General features: G+C 41.5%; 2 protein-coding genes and 1 long non-coding RNA gene across 3 annotated transcripts; all 3 read left to right on the top strand.

Annotated features, from left to right (window-relative positions):
• The first annotated feature begins 945 nt into the window (after window positions 1-945).
• Window positions 946-5,009, top strand: LOC117549022. Its single transcript, XR_004569409.1, has 3 exons — window positions 946-1,201; window positions 2,024-2,104; window positions 2,639-5,009. It is a non-coding gene; the product is annotated as an uncharacterized LOC117549022 (long non-coding RNA).
• Window positions 5,010-8,295: 3,286 nt separating this feature from the next.
• Window positions 8,296-13,109, top strand: LOC117549020 (stonustoxin subunit alpha-like). Its single transcript, XM_034220578.1, is given in 4 exon segments — window positions 8,296-8,339; window positions 9,348-9,460; window positions 11,516-12,158; window positions 12,160-13,109. Coding segments are annotated over 3 exon segments (1,680 nt in total). The 5' UTR covers window positions 8,296-8,339; window positions 9,348-9,360; the 3' UTR covers window positions 13,097-13,109.
• Window positions 13,109-15,532, top strand: LOC117549021. The gene is made up of 2 exons (XM_034220579.1): window positions 13,109-14,965; window positions 15,016-15,532. The coding sequence occupies exons 1-2, from the start codon at window positions 13,379-13,381 to the stop codon at window positions 15,040-15,042; spliced, it is 1,614 nt and encodes a 537-aa protein (XP_034076470.1). The 5' UTR covers window positions 13,109-13,378; the 3' UTR covers window positions 15,043-15,532.
• The last annotated feature ends 592 nt before the right edge of the window (window positions 15,533-16,124 follow it).

The raw sequence follows: 16,124 nt of genomic DNA, 5'->3' as shown, positions 1-16,124 counted from the left end.
CGTCTGCACAGTGTTATATGTTCACCGCTCAGTGTCAGTAAATATTGTGCAGTTAGTATTGGACTACAAGATAGATGCAAGCCTGTACAGGTAGAGTTATTCAAAGCATAAATGAGTGGGTTGGGTTCTGGAGGTGTGGTTACAGCATTGTGCTTGGTTGGCGTGGCCTGGGCCTGGTGGTGGGGCCCAATGTGATATATTTTCATGGGGCCCAAAATCCTGGCTGGTCTACCTGCATGTGCCATCCGACCTCTGCAGCTCATCCAGAATGCAGCGGCTCGTCTGGTCTTCAACCTTCCTAAATGTTCACACACCACTCCGCTCCTCCGCTCCCTTCACTGGCTTCCGGTAACTGCTAGAATCCACTTCAAGACACTGGTACTTGCGTACCATGCTGCGAATGGATCTGGCCCTTCGTACATCCAGGACATGGTTAAACTGTACACCCCAGCACGTGCACTACGCTCTGCATCAGCCAAACGACTCGCTGCGCCCTCGCTGCGAGGGGGACCCAAGTTCCCATCAGCAAAAACACGTGGGTTTGCTATCCTGGCTCCAAGATGGTGGAATGAGCTCCCATTGACATCAGGACAGCAGAAAGCTTACACACCTTCCGGCGCAGACTGAAAACTCATCTCTTTCGACTCCACTTCGAGCGTTAGAACTATTAACAAAGCACTTATATACTAATAAAGGACTGGCTTACCTAAAGCCAGTTGAGTAGCACTTGAAATGTTTGGCTCTATGAAACCTGATGTACTTTATGATTCTGTTTTCTTCAAGGTTGTGTCTTCCTGGTCGAATGTACTTATTGTAAGTCGCTTTGGATAAAAGCGTCAGCTAAATGCAATGTAATGTAATATATAGTGGAACTACACTCTTTTATCAAAACCAAAGTGCCACGCAGTAACTTGGTATGCATGTATTTCAGCAGGAAATGTGCAACCATTATATTTACCAACACAGACTTTAGAAATATTTGTAAAAGTTGTTCATGCGCTATTAAGTGAATATGGCATTAACCCTCCTGTTGTCTTTGGGTCGGTTTTCATGTATTTTTGAATAAAGGTTTCCTTTAGGTGATCCAGACAGGCTGGACCAGTGGGTGCTGAACATCCGGAGGAATAAATGGACCCCCAACGTTTCTTCTCGCCTGTGCAGTGAACACTTTGAGAGTCATCACTTCAGCACGGACTCATGGGTACAGATCCTTTTTTTTTAAATAACTTGGTTCCATTTGTGAGTGTAAATGGTTGTTACTAATTAAATACATGTTATACATCATACAATGCTAAATAATTGTTACGGCACAGCTTGCACATCAGTGATGAGTAATGTTTTTTTGATTAAAGGCCAAATTAAGATTTTGCCAGTTAAGTATAGAAACATAGAAATCGAATTGTTTTGCAAACCATCACATTTCTCTTCAATGTATGCAAAGACTCTTTATCATAGATGGAGAATTGCCATTTCCCCCCACATACTCTATGTTAAAAACAGATGAATTATATTACCTTTTTGTACATTATTTTAATAGCAACATTCATTCATCTGTTGTCATCTTATAACTTATTTATCTTAACAGCTATCACTGTAAAAAAAAAAGGATTTAATTTCATCGTACTATATTTATCTTTACATTCTGTTCTTGCATATGTCTTATTATATGTACGTGTATATAGATTTCTGCCTGCACTAATTTATTATTCTTAATTTAATTTTGAATGTATTTTATTGTTTTATGTCTTATATAACTATGTTGCATTGTTGGAGGAGCTCGGGACAGATGATTTTCATTGCCATTCCTACACTGTAGCCTATGTGCATATGACATACATCCTTTGAATCTGAATCTTGGAAACACGTAATTGTTGAATGGATTAACTGCATAGTTAACATGTTCACCCTCTATTGTCTTTTATAATGCACTCTTACATTTAAAACAACATTATTCAAAAGAAAGTTGAATATCTACAGACCTCAAAAAGTTATTTGATGTGTTTTTGTTTATTATTTTTATTAGGGAAGGAGATGCCTGAAAAACACTGCAGTGCCCACCATTTTCTATTTCACCAAAGAACACCAGCCTAGAAGGAAAAGCAGGGTGAGTAACAATGACGAGGTCAGTGACAGTCCTAGTTGGACTGTTAATAGCAATGAGGAGGAGGTTGCAGATGTAGACCATGGTAGTGGTGAAAACAGTCTTGCTGCTGATCAGAGCAATATCATTATGATACAAGACACACCTGAAGAAGCCTTTGTTGTTCCACATGTGGAGCATAATGACATTCCAACAGCCAATGCTTGTGAGGAGGATGTTGGTTTGGGTAGCAGCAGCCAACAAACAAAACACATTGGAGAGCAGGCAGACTCCGCCTGGGTCTTCAATTTGTTTGCTAAAACTGCACTTTAACTGTTGTGCATTTCAAGATAAAACCGTTGAATCTTTGAACCTTTAGTCTTTGAGTTATGTCAGTATATCGCCCATTCAGAATCTGAACGTTGTTAGAAGTGACTCGGCTGTTCCTTGCAGGAATCGCCCTCTGTGAGAAGGTCTATGCATCTAATACTGATTTTAATATTTCATATGTTCTTATTATGATGTGTTCATACTGTCTCTCCTGTGTGTCCTGTTCAGGTCACCAAGACGAGGCGTAACTGAGGAGGAGGATCGCTGAGTCTCTGCTGAGGTGTTTACCGCTTTATAGGATCAGGTCACATGTGTCTCAATGAAACAGCTACTAGTGGCTGATGTCTCTTTTGACTTGTTGGAGAGTCCTGGTTCTTGGATGTGGATCCTAAAGTGTATCATGGGTATTGTCTGTGATGTCAGGCTGTGTGCAGTTTGCCCTGAGCAGCTTGTGTGAGCAGCCACCAGAGGGCAGCATGGTGCAGGTTTGAACCAGCAGCTGACAGGAGGCTGATGGGATGTTAAACCCAGCAAAGATAACAGCATGCAGCTCGCTCTGTAGTATGAAACAGATTGATACACATACACACAAAGAAATACAACATGCAGTACAGGTTGATGTGTGGATGGAAATATACACAAAGGATGCACTCTGTTTAGTAGAGGGGATGTCTTGATTCATTTTGAGGTCCCTTTGAAGTAGTGTAGTAGTCTTGGGTCCATTATTCAAGTTTATGTGTCTGTTTATCTATAGTCGTTGTGTGTCTGTTTGTAGTTATTTTACGCAAGCGAGCCCCGATGCATCGGCCAGACATCGCCATCAGCTGATGTTCGACATCATTTCTGCCATCAGCAGATCTGCAATAAAAGGTGACATTAGGCCATGGTTAGTAGCTGATCTTAGCTGATGGGCTAATGTGAATTGCCCACATTGCCAACGTTCAGATCAGGGCTGGGCAATATACTGATATTACTTCAAAGTTGTGATTGGCCCCGGTACAAATATTGTTTTGGGCCCCCAAAGAGGGGGCCCAAAAAAAAAGCGCTGCTCTTGTGCTTGCTGTACATTATAGATGCAAGCTATTACATTTTTTATAATGCTACCGAACTTGCTGCTGCTAGCTACAGTACAGTACAGGTTGATTAAACGGTTCGCTCGTCACGCAAGGTATCACATGACATGAAAGAGAGCAAGGTCATTGGACAGACAAATTACAAACATAATTTAGGTTGCTTGGTTACTTTGAAGACTGCGTGAACCGGTCAATGCCATTGGGGCTCCAAAATAAAAACATATATAAACATATATATATATATAAAAAAATGTTTTTGCATTTTTGTTGTTGTTGCATGGGCCCCTTGCCGGCTCTGGGCCCCGGTGCGTTGCACCAGCTGCACCGGCGATAGTTACGCCACTGGTTCAAAGATTAAATGGTTTTATCGTCATATGAACAACAGTTGTAGTGTAGTTTTAGCCGGAGCTTGAAGTGGGGATCAAAGTTCCATTACGCCCTTATTCACATATTGGCTTGTTTATCAGTAAACAATTATTACAGTGAATAAAAAGCACAGTCCTTCCCAGTCTGCTCCAGGTTTAATTACACTGCCCTTCATTTGAAATACCAAACATATATCTATAGGTGGAGATGAAGCCCTTCAGAACTTAGATTAAAGAGTGCAGCGTGTACAAAAGATTAGATCTAATAGAGTATCCTACTCAAGGTCAAGTACAAGTTAGCGTACATAAATACACTTTACCCAAGAAAAATGACTTGCAAATAAATTGACAGAGAAAATGGAAAAATATATAAAATACTTCAGCCCAAGGGTTGTGACGAGGTGCTGATCTGGAAGTAGGACTATGTGCATATACTTTATTTATATCTGGTTATTTTGAGAAGGCCTGGGGCCTACACCTGATAATAACTTATCAAAATATGCATTCCTGAGTAGAGTAACTACAATTAACCAGAGTTCACTAAGTATTAAGCTACATGCATAGAAATAAACACAAATACAAAAACATCAAGGTCTCAAACACAGGTGTATATATATTAAATAAGCCCCATTGCAGCCACAGTCTATGCAGCCATGGCCGTTCCCACCATTAAGGTCACAGAGGTCCGGACCTCCAAGGTGCGCAATCTATGCCTGTGAGCGTGCTGCGCAAGCTGAGATAATGTGTTATGTGGTGTGCGTAGTTGAACCTTTTCAAATTTAAGTTTGTAGCAAGTAGAGGGCTGCTGCGTGCGTGCGTGTATGTGTGTGTGTGTGTGTGTGTGTGTGTGTGTGTGTGTGTGTGTGTGTGTGTGCGTGTGCGTGTGCGTGTGCTTGCACATTAGTCTTAAAGACCCCCATAAAGCTCAGATTATAACTCGAACCCTGGACGACAAGATGCATGATAACTTATATTGCAGCTATACTTTGGTTTAAACCCATGAATAAAATAGCTAGAGAGCTAAAGTTAATTTCATTCTGTCACGATCTGCCTGTATTGTATTTTGTCTTGTCTTGTTTCATGTTTTATTTTTGAAAGGTCTTCACTTCCTGTCTTGCCTGTTTCTGTCTGCGTTGTGTCTTGTTTAAACCTGTCTGTGGTTCCCGGTCGTTAGTTTCCCTGGTGTGTCTAATTTACCCGATTGTGTTCACCTGGTGTCCCTGTGTTTTCTCCTCCCTCCTCACATGTGTCTTGTTTCTGTGATTAGTCTTGTGTGTATTTAAGTTCTGGTTTTTCTGTCTGTCTTTGTCGGTTCGTCTTGTGTCATGACTAGTTCGTCGGTGAGTGTTCTGTTTTGTCTTTGTTTAGCACCTAGCCTTGAAATAAAGGAATTCTCACTTTAATCTGCATTTGGGTCCTACCTAGTGATGGCAAAATGAAGCTTTGAATGAAGCGTCGAACCACTTGGACAATTGTGTCGGAAATAGGTTCATTTCTCGAAGCTTCAGTTACAGCGACCTCTCCTGGCGAAGTGCAAGGCTGCAGTGGGTTTAACGTATCTTTGCCTTGAAAAACATTTGATGCACACACACACTAAGACTGAATATCATGTTCTATTTGCAATTAAAGATTGATAATTGTGTGTATTGGGTTATTGAGAAGAGACTAGAGAGTGCTGGACATGTTTTTGGGAGGAGAGGGCCTTTTATCAGTTATTAAAGTTGAAAAGCAATGATTAAAATACGTCCATTCCGGGATTTGAACCAGCTGCGCGGAAGACATCGCCGCATTCGGGCCGCCGGCTCTATCCACTGGGCTATCTATTCCTTAACATATTTAACTGTTTTTATATTACTCATTGTCCTTTTGTTCACAACTTCTCCACATTTCAAAGTGTTTCCCGAGCCAGAACAACCTATCTTACTTCCTGGCTTGCTCTATAATGATATCAAATGCAATAACAACAACAACTCAACAGCAACAACGCAAACTACGACAACAACCCACACATTGTGCATTGTTTAGAGCGGTCATAAAGTGTTGAAGCACTCAAGTTTGAAACTGTTTCAACCTGTCACCTGTCAGAATCGAGACGAGGCAGTGCATTGAATCGCGTGAATGGACCGTGAACCAGTCAAGTAGTGATGTTACGTATTGCGCCGAGGCTTCGGAGCGTGTGTCGAGTAATCCCCGAAGCTTTTTGTGAAGCATGTATCGAGGCTTGTATCGTTTTGGGCCAGTGACGTCATCGATGACAAACGAAGCCTCGCTGCCTGTCGATACCACGTGACTGCTTCAGGAAGCGATTCAGATCGGTTGAACCGTTGAACCACAACGCTCATAATACCCATGGATGTATAATAAGAACGATATTACCCGTTTGTACCCGGGCCTGCTGGTGACACGATGGAATTAAAAGAGCTCAAAACCTCACCTATATAGGTCGGAACATGTCATAAGTATAAATAGATACAAGCATAAATAAATGTAGGAAAAAAAACATGAATGAATAAATACAGGAATAAATATGTTACAGTATTTTCAGGGAGATTCAGCGTGTGTGCTGTGGCTCAGCTGGAAAGCAGTTGACTCACGACCGCAGGGTTCCTGGTTCAACGACTCGTCAATACGTATTTTTTGTTGTTTATAAAAGCTACAGCTAAATGAGATAATGTAGTTAATAAATGTATTCTTCGATATGGTTTAGCCTTTCTCAGGCTACAACATGGTTACGTTTATGAATATTATTAAGGAATACAAATCCCTATTTGTAATGTTTACCAGCCTCCAGGCCCGGACTGGCCATCGGGAGCACCGGGAGGTTTCCCGATGGACTGGCCTGTTAAGTGGCCTGCTGGCCTGAGGAATTTATTTTTGTTATGTATGTATTGTGAACGCAACGCTGCGCAAATGTGGGTCGGACTCTGCCTCACAGAGGGTGACTGGCTGTCTACATGATGTGGCCTGCCGACATGGCCACTTCCATACAGATCATACTAATGCCCTCGATTGGTCTCTGTGTGTCATTCAAGCTCGGGAGCTTGAATGTGTGTGGCGCGAGCGAGCGAGAGAGAAACCGGTTACGTGTATTGTTGTTGTTAGCATCTGGTGCTAGTTAGCTGCGCTAACGGTTCTAATGAGCTGTCAACAAGGTGGGGGGAGAGTCCTCTGCTGTCAGACTGAGAGACTGATAACTACAGCTCAGGTGAGGTAAAGGACTCTGAGTCTTTAGATAGTTAACTTAGTCTAAGTTCTCTGTGGGTCTCAAACGGTTTGGTCACCATTTATGTAAACACATATTTCCATTTGAACGGGGAGTGATTAGTAAAATATGCATGAATAATAAAAAATAAAATGTTAACTAGGTGAAAAAAGGTAAGATAAACTTTATAAACTTGTTGAGAGCTAAAACTAGTCTTTGCTGCTGCCTCAAAGAGGAGCAGGGGGAGAGGGATACAGGTGAGGCTGGTTCAGGAGCACAGACACACTCACAACTATAAATAAACCAAAAACAAATAAATAAACAAGTTTCAATGTAATTTCATATTGGTTATGGCCATGTTCTTATGATTTTATGATTATTTAAATGTATACAGTTCTGTTTCATATGGGTGTTGTCTCTTTATTTCCCCCTCAAAGTGCACTGGTTGATGCATTTAAGTCCAACATTTAAAAAAAAAATCTTACCGGGGGAGCATGCCCCCGGACCCCCCTAGAGGAATTGAGGTCCACCTCCACTTAAAATATGTTCACGTGGATAGGTTCCTAGATGTGCACAGCAACGCCTAAATAGATTTGCACAGCAACGCTGTATTGACAAATAAATCCAGGAAAATGGCACAAAAGAAAACTGGTAGTGGCCTGGCAGCGTGTATAATTCCCGGCCTGACTTATTGTCCCAGTCCGGCCCTGCCAGCCTCCTTAGCCTTTTCAATCACAATCATTCAACTGGAATAAAAACAATATTGTTAACATGAAAATATGATTTAATGTTCGTTGTTTAGATGTATTCTAAGGCTTTACTCATTGGGAACTCGGTATGAGATAGAGCACACTGTTGAGATGTCCAATCTGCCTGTTTTACACACTTTGACCAACAGGGGGTTTGTGTTCAAATGAAGCCCATGATGAAGCCTCATGAGATGAACCCTTTTGCGAACCAATTGGCTGGAAAGCTTCAAAGCTTCATAAGGCTTCATCTCGCCATCACTACAGTCAAGTGATTCATTCAGGAAATGAAGCAGTTGCTGCTTCGGACGTCACATGTCACGTGATTTGAAGCAGTTGCTGCTTCGGACGTCATATGTCACGTGATTTGAAGCAAGTTTCGAAGCACTGCTTCTATGGAATAGGAAGTCCAGGGTTGAAGCTCCGTTCGAAGCTTCAGTGTCAAACTGCCATCACTAGTCCTACCTGCTTCACACACCGTGACACATTCATCCAATGTCAGACCTTTTAACAAAAGTTTCAATGCTTTTCTTTCATTATAATGTGAGTAAAAGGTTGAAGAGATCAAATGTATTGCTAGCCCCGAGCCCCACTGGCATGTTTTGGACCTTGGTATTTACAAAATCCTGGATACGGGCCTGTATGCAGCAAACAGTCTTTGCTTTAAACACACATAACGGTGTTAGGCCAGAGCAAAAAAGTGTTGCAGCTTTTCAAATTGACGTACTGCGTAGTGCGCACACAGCGCTACCTTGTAATGCAAGTGTTGGATGTCCCTCTCGTCAAACGGACTATAGCAGAGGATAGTTTAGGTTTGCTAATGGCAGCACCTGACCGCCAACGTGGTGTGCATACGTCTTGGAGTATCCGCTGGGAACACACTGCTCCCTGGGTAAAGCAATATTTGTTCTTGTTAAAGGCAAAAGGATCAATGGAACATGATTTTAGAGGGCTGAGTAGAGCAGCCTGTGAGAAGTGCCTGTACGCAAATAAAAGTCACGATACGCCAAAGAATAAAATGTGGAAGTGCCGGTACTGTGTAGCGGTGAGTAGTGGCCCACTTCGGGCACTGGTTTTAGCAATAACAACCCAAGACCCAGGCTCCTCCAACAGAGTGACTTTGGATAGACATAAAGGAAATAAAGGAAAATAAGTGCAATAAAGCTGTGAAAGTGACACAATTGTTTTCATAAATTAAGCCAATCACAGCATGTCCCCTCTCAATAAATTAAAAACTTTGTCTGTTTATTTATTTTATAAGATGAGTGATTCATGAATGGCAATTTATTTAAATTAAATATGTCTTATCATAAAAAGTAACGTGTAATAATGGATTATGAGGACGACGAGAGTGTAGTAATGTGTACAGCAGTTCAAGTAGCTTTTTTAAAGTCTCTTTGAATTTGGGCTTGATTGGAGTTAGTGTCAATTTGTGGAGTTTTTGTGTTTCTTTGAGTAAAAAGGTCTAATTGAAATCAAAATGTGAGCATGGTTGGACATGATTACCAAATCATTGAAGTTAACTAACCAGCTGTTGTCGATTATTTTCAGTTCATTCGGAGCGATGACCTCTAAAGGAAGCGGGACAATGGAGGTGGCGGCGCTCGGACGGCCTTTCAGCCTCGGGATGTTGTACGACTGCCGCAACGACTCTCTCGTCCCTGGTGAGGAAAAAACATCACCTTTTTAAAAACAGACATTTTCTTTTTGCCAGGAACGAAACACACAGATGAAAAGCTATAAATAAGTTATTTAAGATTGTTTGTTGATAGCATGGACTAGATTGTTGTGATGTTGGAAGAAGCAGGTTTGGACTAGCTTGTTTGTGTGAGGCTCAAGTTCAGATTCTGGTCAAAGATCACACCCAGGTTTCTTGTCTATGGTTCAACGTTGAGGGCCAGGGTGTTGATTTATGTCAGAGACAAAGTTACCAGGAACACTATGAAAGACCTCGATTTTGTATGAATTTAAATTAAGGAGGTTAAGTGACATCCATACAGTCAGTGATGGAGAGTACTAATATTACCCATCACATTTTGACAAACATTAAAGTAAATCTGTGTGTCGTCAGCGTAACAGTGGTGAGAGATAGAGTGAAACTGACTGAGCCGGTTGCCTAGAGGTAAAGCGTATTAAGAAAATGTTTTGGGGCCAAGGATTGATCCCTGTGGAACTCCGCAGAGTAAAGGGGCAGATCAGGAAATTGTTTTGGACCAATTCCAAAGGTTGCCCATATCAACTCAAACAGTTGATTGGGATCTGAGGAATGCTTGACATTAGAGTAGAGATTGTTTTCATATAAAATCAGTGTGGTGTGGGGAAACAATGGAAGGCAGCTTTTATTCCAGGAGATGAGCCAATATCTTAACAAACAAAGGAGGCCATTGACAAAAGATTTACCAAAAACATAGAGGAAGTCTGGCAACAACTTGGCACCAAATATCTTTAAATGTTCAACAGAGAATCCATCAGTGCATGAGCTAAAGGACATAATTCAGCTATGACATTTTTATATAAATAATGTCCGCTTATGTGCCCTGTTGGATGGCCTCCAGGTCTTGTTTGATTGCAGCATGGAGATCAGCACTCTAGACGCCAGTTGTGACGTGAAGTATCCATCTTGGCTTTAACTACCTGCAGGAAAGCCTTCTCATCAGGGTTATTTTGGCCGGTGAAGGATGCTGGAGAAAGTAGTGCTGTCCTTATCCTTTGTTTGAGAGCAGAGCTAGCCAAACTATACACAGTGACTTTGGTTGAATACTTTTAGTTTAACATGCCATGACTATGGGCATAGATATGTCTCATAATTATTTGTGTGAACAGAAAAATAATTTGTGTGTAAATATGTGATTTGTAAAACACCACAAATGCATTTAAAAGATTTGCAAACTCACAAATAAATGTGCAAAGCAGAGATTTGAGATCCACGAGCGCATTTTTGATTGACAAATACAAAATGGATTCACAAATGCCTGATCGAAAGTTGTCAATGTTAAAGAGATATTCACAGATCTTTTTTTAATTTGTAAAAACATTTAGCGTATATGCAGATCCGTTTTACATTTGCAAATTTATTTGTGAGTTTGCAAATCTTTTAAATGCATTTGTGGTGTTTTACAAATCACATATTTACACACAAATTATTTTTCAAAAATAGACAAAATGTAAGCCCATACATGAGTCACACAATGTTCTACAATGTGTAGGCTACTGATTGCTGTTATCTGTCACTGTTACCGCTGAACTGGAAGTTATTTGACTTTTATTGTTTATAGGAATAAACTCAGGACGGCTAGACGAAGGTGCTCAGAATTCAAAAACTCAAAATGAACATCTGTTTCCTATAACTACCATATAAATAACCCAAAATAACCCTGTATCATCGTGCCTGGCCATATCACTTTTGTTATGGTTTTGCTCAACAACTGCGGTGTCTCCACACTGTCAGGTTCCCAACAAGGACGCAGTGTAACAGTCATGAAAATAGTCAAGTACATTAAACTGATTTGTGTCTCTTTGTCTTGTAAGCAAGACAAGCTTTCTCTATTATCATTAATGTTCTCAGGAATTGCATCACTGAGCAAATCATTGTATATTTCAGTTCCTAACAACAGCAAAGCTACAATTATTGGAAAGACGATGATTTGATTCCCCTTAAAGTTATAGTGTGTATTAACATCTAATCTGGTTCTAGCTTGATTTTGGTTCTTCTTTTGCAGGAATCACTTTGTGGGACTGTGATGACCTTAACAATCATATTAGAGAAAGACCACAGCATTATAATGATTGTGATATAGTTGCATCTGAATCAATTGAGGACAAATCTTCAGCACTAAATGTTGAAGCATCACTGAAGGCAAGTTTCTTGGGTGGACTGGTAAAGGTTGGTGGATCAGCCAAATACCTGAACGATAGCAAGACTTCCAAAGATCATGTTAGAGTAACACTGAATTACCAAGCTACCACAAAGTTCCAAGAACTGTCCATGAATCATCTTGGGGATGTTAAGAAACATCAGTTTGTGTTTGAGAAAGGAATAGCAACACATGTAGTCACAGGTATCCTTTATGGGGCACAAGCCTTCTTTGTCTTTGACCGTGAGGTGTCTGTCAACGAGAACCATCGAGACATTCAGGGCAACTTGAAGGTGATGATCAAGAACATTAGCTCCCTTTCAATAGATGGTAAAGGCTCGCTGAAAATGGAAGACAAGGACAAAGCAAATGTTGAGAAATTCTCCTGCAGATTCTTTGGAGACTTTTTGATTCAGAAACCTCCGACATCCTTTCAGGAGGCAGTAGAGGTGTACCAAAGTCTGCCAAAGCTGCTGGGAGCCAACAGGGAAAACGCAGTACCAGTGAAGGCTGTTGCCTCTGACATGTTTAGATTCTACTGCCGCTAAACTTGTCCGTCAGATAAGTATAGGATTAGTTGAAGAATGTCAGAGTGTCCTGGAGGACTTCAGTGACCTGGAGATGAGGTTCAATGATGCACTGAGAACCCAAACTGCACAGCAGTTCCCACAGATTGGAGAAAAACTCAAAACCTTTAAACAGAAGTGCTCTCAGTTCAAACTGGAATTCCAACGAACCCTGGCAAAGAAACTTCCATCAATCCGAGGAGTAGGAGAAGAAGAAGCTGTGCTCGCAGAGGAACTGAGGAAGACATGTTCTTCTCCTTTCAACAGCAAGGACCTGAACGAGTGGATGGACTGTATGGAGAGAGAAATCTACACCGTGATGTCTCTGACCGACATGATGACAAACACCAAGATCATCTCATCTCAAACAGACCTGGACAAAGAAAGCTTCAAAGCAGAGCAGGCTGTGTGTTTTGTCTTCACCTCGCTGGGAAGAGATGAACCGTACCTCTCAACTTTATCAAACTACCTTAAACAAACACCCAAACCAGATGATGCCCAAGATCCACACCCTCCAGATCAATGGTACAACTCAAGAGAAGAATGGGGAGCAATGCGGCATAAAGCAAAGCTCTTCAGTGATTTTGCAGAGGCCAAAAAGGAGAACAAGAACATCACATTTCTGACGGTGGGTTTAACAAACGAGACACAGAAAGGTGCCAGCATCTACCTTTATACAGACGGCCTTTCTGTCAATGAGAACTTTGAGCCGCCTTCAAAGCCTGCAACAGTAACAGGAAGTGATATAAACCACAGCAGTGTGACGCTGAACATTTCTCCACCCAGATTTGGAGCAGAGGACATCACCTCCTACTCTGTTGAGTACTGTGTCAGAGGAGAGGACGACTGGAAACAAGAGACAGCATCCAGAGCTGAATAAGTCACAGTGAGCGGCCTGAGTCCTAACACAGAGTACAGGTTCAGATGCAGGGCAGAGACACCAGTAGGTGCCGGGCCAGCCAATGAAGTCAGTGGATCCATTCAAACCTTACCCTGCAGCCCTCCTGGAAAACTCCACGTTGAATCTACCTCAGGTGAGATATCAGTCAGCTGGGAGAAACCTGCTGAGCTCGGACAAGATGTCCACGTTTTGAGCTACATCGTGGAGTACGCCGAACCAGACCAACAGGTGAAAGAGGAAGATCTCCACTGGGAGCAAAATATGGTGGGAGCTGAGAAGGCGATCATTTCAGGACTTCAGCCAGAGACAGAATACGCTGTCAGGGTCAGGTGTGATTGTGGTGCAGCTGGAAGAAGCAAAGAAAGCATCGCTGTTAATGTCCGCACAACAACACCTGCATATCTTAAAGAATTCCTCAAAAGTAAAAGCAAAATCATCAATACTGAATCTCCCTCAGTTTACAAACTGCCTCTGACAGAAGAAGACATGGACGTTGATGGATGCCGGAGGTACAACTTTGGCAAAGACAGCATGAGGCAAAATCGTACAATAATGCTTCTCGGAGCAACTGGATCTGGAAAGTCCACTCTGATCAATGGACTCATCAACTACATCGTTGGTGTAGAGTGGAAGGACGATTTCAGATTCAAGTTAGTTAACGAGGATCAGTCGAGATCTCAAGCTGAGAGCCAGACCTCTGAAGTCACTGTGTACAAAATCAACCACCAAGAGGGCTTTAAAACCCCTTTCTCTCTGACCATTGTTGATACTCCAGGCTTTAGAGATACAAGAGGAATAAAAAGAGACGAGGAGATCAAACAACAGCTTCTTAATCTCTTCTCTGCTGAGCGTGGCATCAGTGAAATTGACGCTGTGTGTTTTGTAGTTCAGGCTTCTTTAGCTCGGCTCACACCAAGACAGGAGTATGTGTTTGATTCTGTGCTCTCAATCTTTGGCAAAGATGTGAAAGAGAACATCCAGGTTCTGGTGACATTCGCAGACGGCCAACGCCCACCAGTTCTAGAGGCGATCAAAGCTTCAGGCGTCCCATGTCCTAAAACAGAAGACGGGCTGCCAGTTCACTTCAAATTCAATAATTCTGCCTTGTTTGCACAGAACCAATCATCTGCTGCTGCTGACTCCAGTGGAGAGGAGGAAGAGGGAGGCTTTGAAAAGATGTTCTGGAAAATGGTGGCAGAAAGCATGAAGACGTTCTTTGTTGCTTTAAATAAGCTAACAACCAAAAGATTGACATTGACAAAGGAAGTCCTCAGAGAAAGAAAGCAGCTCCAGATCTCAATGGAAAATGTGCAGAAGCAGGTTAAAGTAGGGTTAGCCAAGATTGAGGAGATAAACAAGACATCTGAACAACTTAAACTGCATGACGCAGAGTGCAGCAGAAATGCAAAATGTGAGTTTGAAGTAGTTGTCACAAGGCCTTTTAAAGTAGATATATCTGGCACTGGAACGTTCGACACCAACTGTCAGCTGTGTCATTTCACCTGTCACACAGAATGTCCATATGCCAATGATGCAGATAAAAGGAAGTGTCCTGCAATGGGACCAGATGGAAACTGTACCCAGTGTCCAGACAAATGTCATTGGAGTAAACATTTTAACCAGAAGTACAGATGGGAGTATAAGGAGGTTAAAGAAAAGCAAACCGTGCAGGAGCTGAAAGAAAAGTACCTGAAGGCCTCAAAGGCTAAGGGAACTGTTCAGGAAGTGATCGCTCATATGAAGGCTGAATATCAGCGTCTTCAGGCTGAAGTGAGGGAGATCATGAAGAGGTCTGCTGAGTGTCTGAAGAGACTAGGAGAGATCGCACTGAAGCCAAATCCTCTCTCCGGCCAAGTTAGGCTGGAAGCAACGAGTCGAGTACCTGATGGAGGTGAGAGGACAAGCAGAGCTCATGGCTAAAGTAAGGAGAGGAGAAAACCTGCTTTAAAGTGAAGAATCTCTAACCAAGGGAGAATTAAGACCAGTGACAACTTAGACCAAGACAAAGAGCTGAAAGCAATAGGCTCAAGCCATGATAATGACCCAGACATTTTAATGACTATAGATAACCAAGGGTTGGGACCAATAAAGGACCATGTCGTACTTTATTTGCTTACACATCGTGTTTTAACTTTATTTGTCTAAATCACCATGGTTTCAATTTTGTAAACTAACTTCTTACAGCAAAGATGTTTTATGAATGTTGATGAATCTAAAAAGTAATCCTTGAAAGAAATGCTGAATAGGAGATTGACCTGAGTTTTAGAAGCCAGAGGAACAGAAGAGTTAAGTCAGGATATTTTGTGTCTACGAACGACATGTGTGATTTTGTTGTTGATTTTTGATGCTGTGTTGTAACGCCAAAGTAATGTTGTTCAAGCCATGTCAATAAAATGGAAAGAGTTTGAAGCCTAATCTTTCCTCCAATCAGAGTCCATTGCTTGCTGAATGAGAGAAGCCTGAGGCCAAGCCAGGTTGGGCTCAAAGAGTTCAGTACCTGCTAATCATGAGAGAAAAACTATGAGTCTCGACACTTGAGAGACTGAGAATTCAATATGTTTGCCACATTTTATTTGATATGTTTAAACAATTGTATTTCTGCAGAAGTTATGTGATATTTTTGTCAGGTTCACCAAACAGGAGATAACAGATGAACCATGTTTGTGGGAACACATTTTGTGCATGGACAGTTCATTGTGCAGTGTTTTTCCCTGTTAGGATCATTTACATATTTCATGTATGCAGTTTACATTGCTCAATAAATTACATTTAGCTGACGATTTGATCAATAACGACTTACCATACAATGTTTTAAAAAGATCTGTTGCTTATTGTTTTGTATCTTCTCTTCAGGTATATATATACTTTAAATATACTTAATGTAAACAATTATACTGATGTTTACTGAATTGCATGTTATTGTCCTGTAGTAATTAGGTGAGGGATGAAGAAAGTATGAAATGATTAAAAAACTGTATTGTATCTCCTTGACTCGTGACCAAAGACT

The sequence above is a fragment of the Gymnodraco acuticeps genome, unplaced genomic scaffold (genome assembly GCF_902827175.1).
Source record: "Gymnodraco acuticeps unplaced genomic scaffold, fGymAcu1.1, whole genome shotgun sequence".
NCBI lineage: Eukaryota > Metazoa > Chordata > Actinopteri > Perciformes > Bathydraconidae > Gymnodraco > Gymnodraco acuticeps.
This window is presented reverse-complemented; position numbering and strand designations above follow the sequence as displayed.

Bases quoted from the DNA above. Each gene is read 5' to 3' on its own strand.
- LOC117549021 (XM_034220579.1), top strand. From the start codon at position 13,379: ATGGTGGGAGCTGAGAAGGCGATCATTTCAGGACTTCAGCCAGAGACA. The intron at 14,966-15,015 runs GGCCAAGTTAGG...TGGAGGTGAGAG, and splicing joins TGAAGCCAAATCCTCTCTCC to GACAAGCAGAGCTCATGGCT.